The 14506-nt window shown below is 35.1% G+C and overlaps 1 protein-coding gene across 1 annotated transcript in view; it reads left to right on the forward strand.

The window, feature by feature from the left end:
- LOC109831574 overlaps nucleotides 1-14506 on the forward strand; it is a 31927-nt gene that overhangs the window by 2424 nt on the left and 14997 nt on the right. Inside the window, 2 exon segments of the mRNA XM_020398920.1 lie at nucleotides 738-796; nucleotides 1981-2037. Of these exon segments, the coding sequence (XP_020254509.1) occupies nucleotides 738-796; nucleotides 1981-2037 (116 nt within the window).

The raw sequence follows: 14506 nt of genomic DNA on the forward strand, positions 1-14506 counted from the left end.
TGTATGGTAAATGGTCTTACAGACAATATGAACCAGCACGAAGGAGTAGAATTGTTTAAAGTTATCCCCAAATTTTTTCAAATAAATTTCTATAGATTGGCCTATCTATCATTAGTATATTTTTCGGTTAACTCTTGTAGTAGTATAATATATGATGCTCTGTTATGCATAGGCTAATGTTTATGCATAGACTAATGTGTTTACAGACTTTCTCCAATTATCACACCTATATTTTCCAATTTTTAGTAACTTGGTTTACAGCTAGAAAGTTCTTTAGTTGATGATTACTTCCAATTTCCTTGGAATGTGTTGGGAGAACTTGACATGAAAAGACACCATTTATTTACTTAGAATGCCATCAGAGATGCATAAGTTTCATGAGGACATCAGATTAACACTTATGCTTTCTTTGCGAGCTTAGAAAAACTAATAAATTACTATCGTGGTAGAAATAATGAACTACTATCCTGAGGATTATGTGAGACACATAGAGCAGATCCTAGTTGCTCATCAAGTTCAAATTCTTGAGAAAATAAAGGTAACTAAGTCGTAATAAGTGAAATGTGTTATACAAACAATCTCTACATTAGAGCAGCCAAACATCAACATTATTAATTATACAGGTCACTTAAAGCATAATTTAGATTACATATGTTGCACACCTTTAACAAATTACAGACTATAAGCATTCACACCCTTATATGCATTCTGAATCATTTCTATTCAGTGTTTTCCAGGTTATGCCTTCAATGCGGAGACTGGGTATTGGTTGTAAGATTTTGGGAAGAATCGTGAGGTATGGCCAAGTGTTATATCTGTTTCTTTTGTCTCAAAGAAAAAAAGGGACAAACTTCCCATATTCATAATGCAATTTAGAATTTAAAAATGATTTCGAGTTATCTCTTATCGTATTACATGCAATACCAAAGAGATAATGCCAGAAATGTAATGGAGAAGAAGTGAGAAAGATAAGGAGGGACCAGAGATATAAAAGAGGAGATACATACCCCTATCTATCATTAATCAGTTTCAGAGATAGAAGCTTATTATAGGCAGTAGAGTGACAACCCAAATTTTGCTAAAAAGTAAAAACCCACCTCAAATTCTAATATAGATAATATTAACTCTGCAACAAGTTCAAATACTCTACAACAAGTTCAAATTCTAGACAATACCATTTAATATCCTAATCTAAAAGATGTATGGCAATAAATGCTGAAAAGATTATTCTAATCCAACTCAATCTCAAACTATTGCATAGTAGATAAAGAGGAATTTAAATTCCTAAAGATAGTGTAATTCTTAACTCTTAACGTCACTTTTGTGGTTTCAATGGGTCATCTATTGCAGTAACCTTTGGAACATTATGTGCCTCTAATTTTTTTGCTAAGGAGGTTAAATGTTATGACTTTTTTTGTGTACTTACACACGTGCATTTGCATGCCTAGACTAAAATGTCATGCCATTCTTTCAAGTGTATATCTATGATGGCAAGAAATTCTTTTATAAATTGAATTAACATTGCATTATTGACTGCACTATTTCTCTTATTTCTAGATTTTCTCCTAAACCAATGTAGTGTAGTTGTACATGCTGTTTTTTGAAACTATTAAGCTTATAATCTATTAGTAACCTGATTTAGGCTTCTTTATGTTTCAGTGACACTAAACCGCTGTAAAATTAGTAAGATCTGGAAAAATTAACAATTTAACACATAAATAAATGCATCTTACATAAAGTCAATAACTTGTTACTTAGATATCATTGTTAGTTTTTTGGTGAGCATCCATCCATAAATAATCTGATTGAATCAAGTCCTTTTCTGCATGTACAGTGGTCACAGAAGATTCATAATTTTCCATGGATTCATAAGAACTTTATCGATTTTTATCAGCTCCTACCTTTTTCAGTTAACAACAGTTTTCACTGCATTTTCAGATTAGATTCTAACTATCTTTTCCCTTGAAAATATTCTTCCAGGGTTCTCACTAGTCGTCAGATCTATGACATTTCAGCCTTGTGCTCAGAAAAGGAGAGGTATTTCCTTGTATGTTATCCTATTTCTGTTGAACTCATGTTGATACTTGAGTTTGAGATAGATGTAGGCTAATCATGACCTCAAAATGCGTAATGATGCTCGCAACATTGGGGAATATAAAATGGCCCTTTAGTTATTTAAGTTACTTCCTCACAATATAATGTCGTACTGGATAAAAAAGCGGTTGCATTTCGACATCAACCTAATAGTAATTGAGAAGATAATCTTGTTGATGTTAAAGACCAATTTTGCCCGGCACCAGGGAATATGCAACCATTAATCACATAAAAGCCTGAATGTGTACGGATACAGAAGGTTAGAAGGAAAAAATGACGTAAATGAAGATGAGGATAAGAATAATATAAAATGTTGGAACCATGGAATATGCAGCCCTTAATTGCATAAAGAAGGTCATAAACAGATGCATGTGCAGTATCTAAGGTACTTGGAAGATGATGATGAAGATAAGAGTAATATTAAGGGTCTAAATAATTATTCTTAGTGACATTAATTAATTTAGATATAATTGGTCTATAGTTATATAAATCCCTTACACTCAATTTGGATGGGGGGATGGAAGAAAAGGGAAGGAACGGGAAACAATTCACCCTGTTTTGGAGTTTTTTTAAGAGGTGGTGCATTCCCCATTTTCCTCCATTCCACCCAATTAATACAATTTTCACCCCCTTTTGGGGTGGGATGGATGGAAAGGGGATTTTCTTACCTTCCTTTCTATTCTCTCCCCCATGTTGCCTTTCTTTCCTCTCCCATAGTGAACTCTCAAACAAGTTATTAGTTAACAATCTCCATCCAAACTAGAAAGTATAAATCATACATATAGCAACAAATTCAACATTTGGAAATAATTAGGTGAGGGTTAAAGAGTGTAGGAATGGGAAATTCTGGAACTATTCAAAACTAGTTTAAAGAATGAGGATGCATGATACATACATTTATATTCAAGCAATATAAAGCTGGACCTTAGGGATAATGTTCTCATTCTCAAAGATGTTTTCTATACGCTAGGAATTTAATGCAGTTTGATTTCTATTCCCAGCTTAATGAAGAAAGGATTGGAAATTAGCTTCTTTGATAACAAGGTTTTTACAGGAAAAAACAATGAACTGTATGCTAGGGCACATGTACCCAAGCATGAATTATGTATCCTATTAGTAGTTTGGAATAATTCTAATAATAAAATTATCAATTTAAACTGTTTGTCATGTTTTTCCTGAGTCTTAATTATGACATTCTAGACTCGGACATGCTATTATTTCAAAATTGAAAGAAATTATCAGAATGAACTGGCTACCTGCATCGTTTAACTGATCTACTAGAAAAATTCTTGTTACTACTATAATAGTAGCACGCATGTTTAATTGTCCCGTGCGAACAATATTTAACTAGTTTCAGAAAACCTTTTATTGGCGAGCAAAGAGCCAATGAACTTTTAAGGTTGATACACTCGGATATTTGTGTCTTCTAAGTGTTAGAACCCATAGTAAAAAAGAATATTGTATTATTTTTATAGATGGTTATTCTAAGTTTTCACATGTCTATGTTATCTCTAGAGAATTAGAAGCTTTTCAATGCTTTAGGAGACATAAGAAAAAGTTTGAAAATCAACTTGGAAAGAAAATTAAAATATTAAGAATCAATAGAGGTGGGGAATATAACTTTAAAGAATTTGAGAGTTGTATTGCATTCAACATGGAAATATAAGGCATATAACACTGCCATACACCCAACATAACGGTGTTGCTGGAAGAAAGAAAGAATAGAATATTACTTAATAATGTTAGATGCATGTTGTTTCATTCTGGTCTCTCCAAAAGATTTTGGGGGAAAAAGTATGACTAACTGCAAATTACATTGAATAGAATTCCCACCAAGTTAGTAGCAGCATTTACACCTTACGAGTTATGTAATGAGAGGAAACATAATCTAAGTTATTCAGAAAATGGAGATATATAGCTAATGTTCTCATTCTATACTAACGTAGAGGTAAGTTAGACTTTAAAACATTAAATTGTATAAGGTAATCAGAAAAGTCAAACGGCTACAGGTTCTACAATAAAGAAAAAGAGGTAATTAAAAGTAGATGTGCTACATTTCTAAATTTTCTATAAAGCCTAGAGGAAGAGGAACAAGTTCAAGAGGAAACAAAACCTCTAGCTATAATAGATGATTATTATAGTGTTGTTCCTACTAAGGATTCAGATATTGTGAATGAACTTAATCTTGAAAATGATAAAATACCTATGGAAAATAATGTATCTTATCAAGTGGTTGTAGCAATTAAGGCCAAGATCATAACCTTCATGGATGGATGATTACTACTTGTATTCATGTGAGACATCTTGTTTCTCAGTGGATACGAACATAGAAGAATAAGACCCCTTAATCTTCTTTGATGCGATGAAATCATATGAATTAGTTTTATAGCTAGAAGCCATGAGAGAAAAACTTGATTCTATAGAAAATAACAAGTTTTGAGAATTATGTGATCTATCAAAGAATAGAAAAGCCGTAGGAGGCAAATGGGTGCTTAAAAAGAAATACCATATGGATTGGTCTATCGACAAATTTAAAGCATGGTTAATTGCTAAGGTTATCTTGTAGCAAAATTTGCATCAATAAGAATTATTTTGGCTATTGTTGCATATCTAGATTTGGAGTTATTTCAAATGGATGTCAAAATAGCATTCCTTAACGGAGAGTTGAATGAAGTAAAATATATGCGACGAGGTAAATGTTTTAAGGTGGAAGGACAATAGCATAATGTTTCCAAATTAAATAAATTTTGTGCCGTTTAAAAAAAATCTTTTAGATAGTGATATCTTAAATTTCATGATGCGATCACTAAGTTTGGTTTTGTTCAGAACAAATTAGGTAATTCTTTATATGCCTTGAAAAGTGAGAGCAAGTTTACTATATTCTCTTATATGTGGATGATATAATGCTAGCGGGAGATGACATGAAAATATTGAACAAACAAATGCAAATCTTAGTGAAAATTTTGAGATGTATCGTGTACTCTCAGAATTCAAATAATCTGAGATAGAAAGTCTAGAATGTTAAGGTTCAACTAGTAATAATATTTAAGATCAGTTCTTAAAAGATTTAAAATGCAGCAATTCTCCACCAACTCCATTGGTTATTTGAAAGTGGTTGTGTAAAGATCAATGCTCTGGAGAGGGGCAGAAGTCATTAAATGCGCCTTTTGCTCAAGCAATTGGAAGTCTGATATATGCAATATTGTGCACCAGACCCAATCTAACTTATGCTATAAGTCTAGTTAGTCCATATCAACATAATCGGGAACTAATACATTGGGAAGCTATTAAAAAGATTATGATATATATCTGAGGTACATTGACTCACATATTGGTTTATCAAGCCAGTTCGTTTGATTGCGTCAGTTACTCCGATGCTGATTTTGGAGGTGATAAAGATGATGCAAAGTCCACTTCGGGGCACTTGTTAATCTTTGGAGGAGCTATTTTTTAGAATAACAACAAATAGAGGCGTGTTGCTAGATTTTGGAAGCTGAATATATAACTTGCAGTATGAAAACTATATATGCTGTTTGGATAAGATGTTTTGTAATCGATGTAGACCTCAATTTGTTAGGAGAACCTATTGATATTTATTATGATAATTAGACAGTGATTAGCCTGATAAATAGTGGTGCATATAGTTGCAAAGAGAAACATATTGAGATCCAATATCACAATTTTTGAGACATTGTGGAAAATGGAGAAGTGAAAGTCATTTACATCCCTACTGTAAATATGAATAATGATCCTTAACAAAGTGAATGTCAGCATAATCTTTTTATGAAACATATAAGTTTGATGGGACTTATGAATAAATAAGTCAAAGAAAATTTTAAGAATAATGAAATAAGAGTTACTACCTATGGATAATGGGAGTAAAACAAGCATATTATCTCACAGGTAGTGGGAGGAACATCACTGGGTTAATCTGGTCAAGTGGAAGATGTTGACTTGACTCGGTCTTGTGTGACCAAGTCAACCATGCACTACAAATATGGTCAGTCCAAACTGTTATAACCGTTTGGGCAAACCACTGCCCAAATGTTTTCAACCCTTTGGATTGAAAAAAAAAATCACATGGGCAAGGGCTGTTGGGTATGGCTCTACCCAAACGGTTGTAACCATTTGGCCAATTTCTTAGACGGTTTAAACCGTTTGGTCAAGTAAATAAATTTTATTTTTTCTAAAATTTAGAAAAATATTGCCCAAATAGTTTTCTCTGTTTGCGTTAGTATGTGTCCAAATAATCACAATCGTTTCTACTCATATTTTCCTAAACAGTCACAACTGTTTGGCATGTTTTTGGCCAAACATTGACGGATGTCACTGCCCCCAAACGGTTTAAACCGTTTAGGCAAGGGATTCTGATTTTTTCATCAATTTGACTGCTCTATTTTTCTACATGTTTACAGCTTAATATATATACATCCCACACAATGCGATAACTCAATATATCATAATGAAATAAAAAACAAATATATATAATCGGAAGCATTCAACCCATACAATCAGCCAAGCGAAACCACATGAAGCGGACAAAGTCTCTACTACTCCCAAATATACACAATTACAAAAAATATATAATATTTCTATCTATAATATCCAAAATGTCTATAACATTCAAAATAAAATAAGAATGGTCTGATCCATCCAATCAAGGAACTAAAGAAATTCCCTGGAGAATGTTTTTTTAGGACAAGCCCAAATGCCTCAAGTTCAAAAACATACTAGCAATATCCTCCTATGATAAATCCTGAGCTGAACCTTAAGGGGGTGTTAGTCAATTGGGACATTTTCATGCAAAATGGGATAATTATTAAAGTGGAATAATTTTTTCGCTAGTGAGATTTTTTAGTGGGATAAATAGGAACAATTTTGTGAAGCGGGATATTTTTTGATAAAATAACGTGGGATAAATTTTTATAATCATGAAATATATATTTATGCATTTTGAAGATATAAATACTATTTATGTATTTTAAACTTACTATTATTGATTGATAACTGCTTACAAGAATATTCTTTACTATTAAATAACTTTTGGTTAGACTATAAGATATTAACAATTATTATTATAAAAATGGTCTAATGATGGTGATAAGCATAATAGGGAAAAAGTAAAAAAAAAAAGAAATATGAAAAATAAAAAATAACAAAATAAATGAGTTTTAGTTTTTTACCACGTAGTTCCAAGCTAAAACTTAGAATAATTTGAGAGATTAGAACTCTCATTTTTGTATAGAAAAATAAAAAAAATAGGATAATTTTGTACCATTATCCCAATTCTAGTTTTGTTAGAGTTCTACTTGACTAACACTATAAAATTTTGTTCTAGTTTTAGTTCTATGTGACTAACACTTTAAAAATTTATCCCACAAATTATCCCAATTCTAATTTTAAGTTCTAGGTGACTAACCTCCCTAAGCACTAGAAGGAGAAGCATGGTAGTCAAAACAGGATGAGCAGAAGGCTGTTTATTAGTAGCATGCAGGGAAATTGGAGCAAGAAGAATAAACTATGATGGATCAGTAGAAGGAGTAAGAGCAGAACGGGCGCTCTGAGAATTAACCTATAAAGTAATAGCAACGTATGAGTGTATACTTATGTGTATATGTATGAGTGTTAAGTGTATGTGTTATTAGTATTAAGTGTATGTGTATGTGTGTATGTCAGTGTATGTGTTTGCGAATGTATATATTAACCACTGTTATAAATAGCGGTAAATAACCCCGCAATAACGGCGCTAATAGCGTTAGCGGTCCCTTTCCGCGACGCTATCGCCCGCTACGCTATTGCGCAATAGCGGTGACATATTACGGAATATGTCTGTTCGCAAAAGCGGCCAATAGTGTGTCATAACGGTAAATAGTGAGCGATTGCATTCGAAATTTGCTTTTTGACTTCTATTAAAAAACGGTTTGAGGCTTATTTTTTTAAAATTAAAGTCTACCTTGACCATTGCATTATACCGTCTCCTGTGATTTTTAGCATATTCCCGTCACCTTTCATAGCCTCTGACACCTACATTGATACTTCCTCTCACATTCTTCACTGTAAGCTCCTCTTAGGGCAGTCCTGTCACCGCTAAGTTCTTTTTCTCGAAGACGACGACTTTTTGACTCCTCCAGTCATCTCCGGTATTACGTGATGGTTACATATCTATTTCATGTTTAGGATCTCTTTAAATCATCCAATATCTACTTTTAGATTTCTTATATTTTTCTTTAATTTTTTTTTAGTATTTATACATATCTAAATTAGACCGTTATTTGACTTTACGTTTTTTACTGTTATTTTGCCGTAATAGCCCGAAATAGCTTTAGTGATGCCTCACCGCTACGCGACGCTATTCGCTGTCGATAACCTTGATATTAACATACATATCATTTGGCTCTTAGGCCAATGCATCTGAGCCCTAAGCTCCTTGCTAAGATTGTCCATCTCAGCTACCCGAGATCTAAGACGACCACCTCGCGACATAGCTCCTGATTAGAAGTGCTGATTTCCAGTATAGAGGACGCTCTCAAATAAGACCTGGTGACACCAATGCCCACAACTCTCTCATAACTACTGTAATGTCCTTCTTGTAGGGAATCCAACATCTTGGATGAAAGAGAGTGGATCGTCCTCTGTGGTGGAATCAACGATTGATGAGGTCGCTTTCTCGATGACCCAAGTCTACACCAAGCAAAATATTTAAATATAAGTCAGCAATGCAAATGGAGATATATTTAAGGAAAAATACACACCTAAACATTGGAAACTGACGGGAAAAACATAAACAAAAATGACATAAAACTCTATGTGCTGCTTTCATGCTTGTACTCGTTATTTGTGTGCTTATTGTTTGTTTGCTCCTTAATTCCCAATAGTAAGAGCCAAGATTTTAAAAAGAGGATATTTAAATTTTAGCTTAACGAGCTTATGCATGTGTGAGGATGGCAATAAGCATCCATCAATGATGATTTTTATATCCACTTTCTCCCATTTGAACACGAACTAAGTCAACAAACAAGAAATATTTGGATAAAGATAATGTATTAGAATGACAATAAACAAGCATGCTATAAGCTATTTCTGTGGTTAAGTTGAATAATTCATTAAATATTAGGGCTCTGACTATTTATGAATATTTTAAACCGCCATATATATGTGTATAGTTTTAGTTTATTATAGTTTTGACTTAAGATTCTTGGTTATAGCTATTTATCCGTTGTCGATTTTTAAGAGATTAGAGGAGAATTCCTTTAGGATTTTCAAAGCCTGAAAACTTCCTGTTAAATATCACTTTGGCATGTGATGAGAATATATGTTTTAAATCTTAGAAGGGAATGTTCAAAGAAAAGAGGGAGACGGTCGGTTCTTTCCTCTCTTTACACAAATCCACGTTCTTTTTGTTGTGAGTAAAAAAATATTCAATCTTAGGAGTTAAGATCTGCATTAGAGTAAATTGAAATAAAATACAGAATAAATCAACACTGGATAAAACATAGATTCCTTTAAAAGGGGGAGATTTGCATTGGCAATTTGTTTGAATTGCTATGGCGATCTCCCTTAGGGTCACACAATGCTGACATTGGCACGCTCTTTTTAGAGAAAACAACTCTCTTAGATCAATGAGATTTTCAACTTGGCTTTGGCAGTTGCTCTTCTTAATGAAGATTGCTCTTCTTAGGAGTAACCTTGCATGTTTAGACTTTAGCAAAAGAACGTCGCCTACGACGACATAATATTGACTCACGGCTGGCGTGGTCAATTAAGTCCTTATCACAAGTCGAAGCTTGTGATTTAGATAAAGAATCAGCATAGATGATGTTTTCCCTTGTGGGATTTTGGATGGAGGATAACCCCTATTCCTCACTCCTTTTGCAGAAGCGTAGCGAGCATCGCGAGATGCTTTAAAGCGAACCCCTAGAAAGGTTGTGGACTGCCGTCTAGAATGCGAAGATGCTTGAACATCTTCAACTTCGCTAGAGATGACGGTCGCTATATTTTAGCGCTAGGCGAACATCGCTTGGCTTCCAATGAAGCCTAAACTATCATCAGTGGACTTAGGGCTCTTAGCAGAACTCGCCATGGGCTAATAGAGTTTGGTTGGAACCTAAACTTGAACTTCGATGTAATTTGTGGTAGCTCTTGTTTGGAGCCGTGTATATCTTATCCGAGGAAAAATATTTCTTAAACTTTGCGTGGTCAAATTTAATGACCAGCGATTCAACAAAAGACCCTAAGCCCTTAGTATCGGACTGCGACATAATCTACTTGTCAGTTAAGAAGGAAGTCCCCAGTGGAGTTACCATCCTGTTTCAGGTCTTAAAATTATAACTAACTCAAGATTACAATTTTAAGAAGAACAAGAACTTTTTTTAAAGCTGGGTTCTTTTTTGTGTGCCGATGAAGCGTCGATCTTGTGCTCTGTTAACGGTTTGACTAAAGCATTAATTCTTCCGTTGATTGTAGATTGCCAAAGCTCTTTTAAAGATGCCAAAGTCTTCAAGTAGATAGCTATAAGGTAGCTAGATAAAACACAAAATTCGAAGTTGCTAAATTGCCAAGTGCCCGAAAATGAGCAATCTCCCCTCCTTTTATATGCCATTAAATATGAATTTAATGATCGTTAACTTAAAAGATAATGGGAGATAACCGTTTTCATAAAAATAGCTCTTGAAATGGTCAATGGTGAGGTTTGCTTGTGACAATCAGGGGCGAAGATAGCCAAGTGGTCAGGGGCGAAATTCATTCTAGCGAACTTGGCCAGAACGTGAGCTATCCACTCTTAGTGTGTGGATGACGTGGCCCTTGTAGGTCTTTTAGGTGAAGTTTGCGTGAGACTTAGGCGAGCTTCACTATGGTTCGGGTGAGCTTTGTCATGGGCTTGTGTTTGAGCCCATATGTAGTGTTTAGCGCATAGGCATTCACTTCTTAGACTTGGACTGAGCATTAGTCCAAGAGAGAGTATACTAAAACCATCTACAAGGATTAACTTAGTCAATTAGGCTATTATTGGCTAACGATGATCGCAGACATATTGTCATACGCCAAACAGTGTTGCACTCACCAATTCCAAGTAAATTTCTTACATCAACCGCCCGGAAGAATTACATCTGACTGTAGCCTAATGGCTATTCGAGATGGGGGGAATAGACGTCATTGGGCCAATTGCCCAATGCCCACGGTCCACTAAACGTAATGGATTCATATTGAACATTATCGACTACTTCTTCAAGTGGGCCAAAGCTATCCTACTCAAAAAAGTCAAGACTTCTAATATGGTTATGTTCTTAAAACACCACGTCATCTATTGATTTAGCATCTCCCGAAGGATTGCCTACGACAATAGTCCATAATTTATCAGTCGATCATTTTTTAAATTTTGCAACAAGTTCGAGATCCAACATGTGGCCTCTACACCATACAACCTAACTGTTAATAGTTTAGCTGAAGTATTCAATAAGACCATCATCAAGCCTCTGAAGAAGTCCATCTCTTCTAATAAGTGAGATTGGAATCAGAAACTCGAAGAGTGTCTTTGGGCCTATGAACAACATAGTGCACTCCCACGGCACCACGCTCTTCTCGTTGGTATACAAATGCAAAGCAATGGTACCACTAGAAATCCAAGTTTTGTCATTGTGAACTAACTCTTACAGAGAAGATGACGACGGAAGAACATCATCAAAAACATCTCTAAGAACTAGAAGCGCTGGATGAGTCGAGACTCAAGACTTGACAACGGAGCGAGATGTATCAATGGCCTAACCTCCACGGTACGAAGTGACATTCCTAATGTATTTAGTGACAAATATGCTCGGATATCAAGAGCCTTCAATAGGAGATTCAAAGAACTACCCTTTAAAGAAGTTGGACTTAGTCGTTCGTCAACCTATGGTCATGACACACAAGACTAAATGCAAATTCTAACCGAAATGGGAAGACCTGTTTGTAGTAGAGACTGTCTACTCAAAACGACATACTGCATGATCGACCCAAATGGTAACAGGCTTATGACGCTAATCAATAAAAATTTTCTTAAGAAATATTACCCTTGAATTGAGCATTTTCATCTCTTCGTGGAGATATCAGTCATGTTCAAGATCTCACCTCTGATGATGAGAATAATTTCTCAACCATAGTCATCGATCATCTTAATTTGACCCTAATAAAATCCCCCGATAAGTTGTCAAGTTAACGCCACACTTCTATATAACCTTGGGAATATATTGCCACTATCATGTTAACATTACACATTTGAACGGTTCACATTCCTTCAGATCTGGCCAGTTAACATCACATTTCTGTCAGTCCCTCTTCTAAAATTGATCAGTTAACATTACACTTCTATTGATTTTTTATATCTTTTAAGATAACATTACAGTTCCAAATTTTTGGACTCCCCTGAATCTGTCTGGTTAGCATTACATCTCTATTGGTTATGCTATTTGACACATTAATGTTGCACCTCTGTAAAATTTTCCTATACTATTATATTAATATTACACCTCTGAACACTACTAATTTTATAAACCTGTTATGTTAATACTACACCTCTATCAGTTTGATTTTGTCGACTGGTCATCATCATACTTTTATCAACTTCCCTCTTTATATTGGTGAGTTGAATATTACAGCTTAATCATTTTCGCGTCGGAGTCGTTAACAATTCTAAATTTCATACGATAAGTTAACATTACACCTATTTTGTTCACATTTAAAATCCAAAAGTGAAACTCTTTATTGCTAAGAGAGAGCTAAGTTATTACAAAAGTAAATAGTGCAAAACGAGGATAAACCAAAATCATGGGCAATACAAAGACCTGAATTCTTCAGCACACCGAGTCATTCCAGTCTCGTGCACGTCAAGGGCGCCCTTCAAAGCTTGCTCCTATAGAGCCTTTGGATCAACTGGAACTACTCGGGCCTCAACAGCATCCAATCGTGTGCGCTCCATCTTTAAATACTTTGCTCTATGGGTTCGCTCGGCAGACAACTCTGCAGACTTAGTCTCTAGATCTTTTTTGCTTTTAAGCTATCTCCAACTTAACCCGTGCTTCGTCTATGATAGCCTTAACTCCGTTAATGGTGGCTTCCCTCTCGAAGATGGTATAGGCGATTTTAACATTCTCACTATCAATCTCTGCAAGACTAGTGGTTAACTCTTGAAGTCGTCGTGATTGGCCTCTTCCACCTCCTTACAGGCAGCCTCTTTAAGCTTATAACAATCTACCATAAGGTGATGGAACTCGAGCTCTGACAACAGCAACATTAGCCTCATGAAGATTCTATAACACTAGAAAATAAAGTTCAGCTTGGTCGATCATCTTCTTGTAAGGCTCGGGGTGTTCGATTCTAACAACTGATGTAAGGATGTCGAGCTCCACCAACTAACGCAAGGATGTAGAGCTGACTCATCAACAAAATCTTAGTGCAAAAGGATAGACCTTTTCTGGCAATCAAAGCACTCTCGGTAGTCTGGCTGAATAGCTTCATCAAGCTTCCATTTAAAATCTAAACATCTGACTTGGCTAAATTGTCAAGACTTCAAAGATAAAGGAACTGCCACTTTACTTGACGGGCCTGCTTTAGTTGCCACAGCTAAGGTCTCTGTCATAGCTGGTTATCCAGTAGATGTTGCCCGCATCTGATCCCTCCTAGCATAAAATGTAGAGTGAGTGAAGTCAAAATGCTCAAGATGTCAATTGGAGGAGAAGAAGAAGCTGTAGTTGTAGTGACCTCAGTGATGTAGGTATTGTAATCATGATCAACCCTCTATTCCTCCTCAAAATCCACTTAATTTGACTTGTACAGGTTCCTTATCTGCAAGCAAGGAGCATGCATCATTAGAGTGCAATGTTTTAAATGTCGGATGTCGGGTTCATATCGGTCGGCCAAAATTCATGTCGGATAGCGAAAATCGGGGATATATCGGGGGACATGAAAAAAATATCGGATTGTCATATCGGATAGGTTGATATAATATCATAAATGGAATCTTCACATACTTGATAATTATATTGTCTAAACATATAAAAAAGTACATAACTTATTGATGTTAGGATCACTAACCAATTGTAGACACCTGATTTTCAAGTCGGGTTTCGGATAGGTTGATATAATATCATAAATGGAATCTTCACATACTTGATAATTATATTGTCTAAACATATAAAAAAGTACATAACTTATTGATGTTAGGATCACTAACCAATTGTAGACAATTGATTTTCAAGTCGGGTTTTTCAAACTTGACCCAATAAGCTTAAAACCGTTTTTTTCTGAAATTTGGCTAATATTTCTTGGCCGCAATGGCGCCCGACATATCCGATATTTTCCGTCATGTCCCCGACATGACCTCAGAAACGCAATACACATTGAAATGAAGGATATCGTGGCGGCTAGGGGATAAAACCGC

The sequence above is a fragment of the Asparagus officinalis genome, chromosome 2, assembly GCF_001876935.1.
Source record: "Asparagus officinalis chromosome 2, Aspof.V1, whole genome shotgun sequence".
NCBI classification, from domain to species: Eukaryota; Viridiplantae; Streptophyta; class Magnoliopsida; order Asparagales; family Asparagaceae; genus Asparagus; species Asparagus officinalis.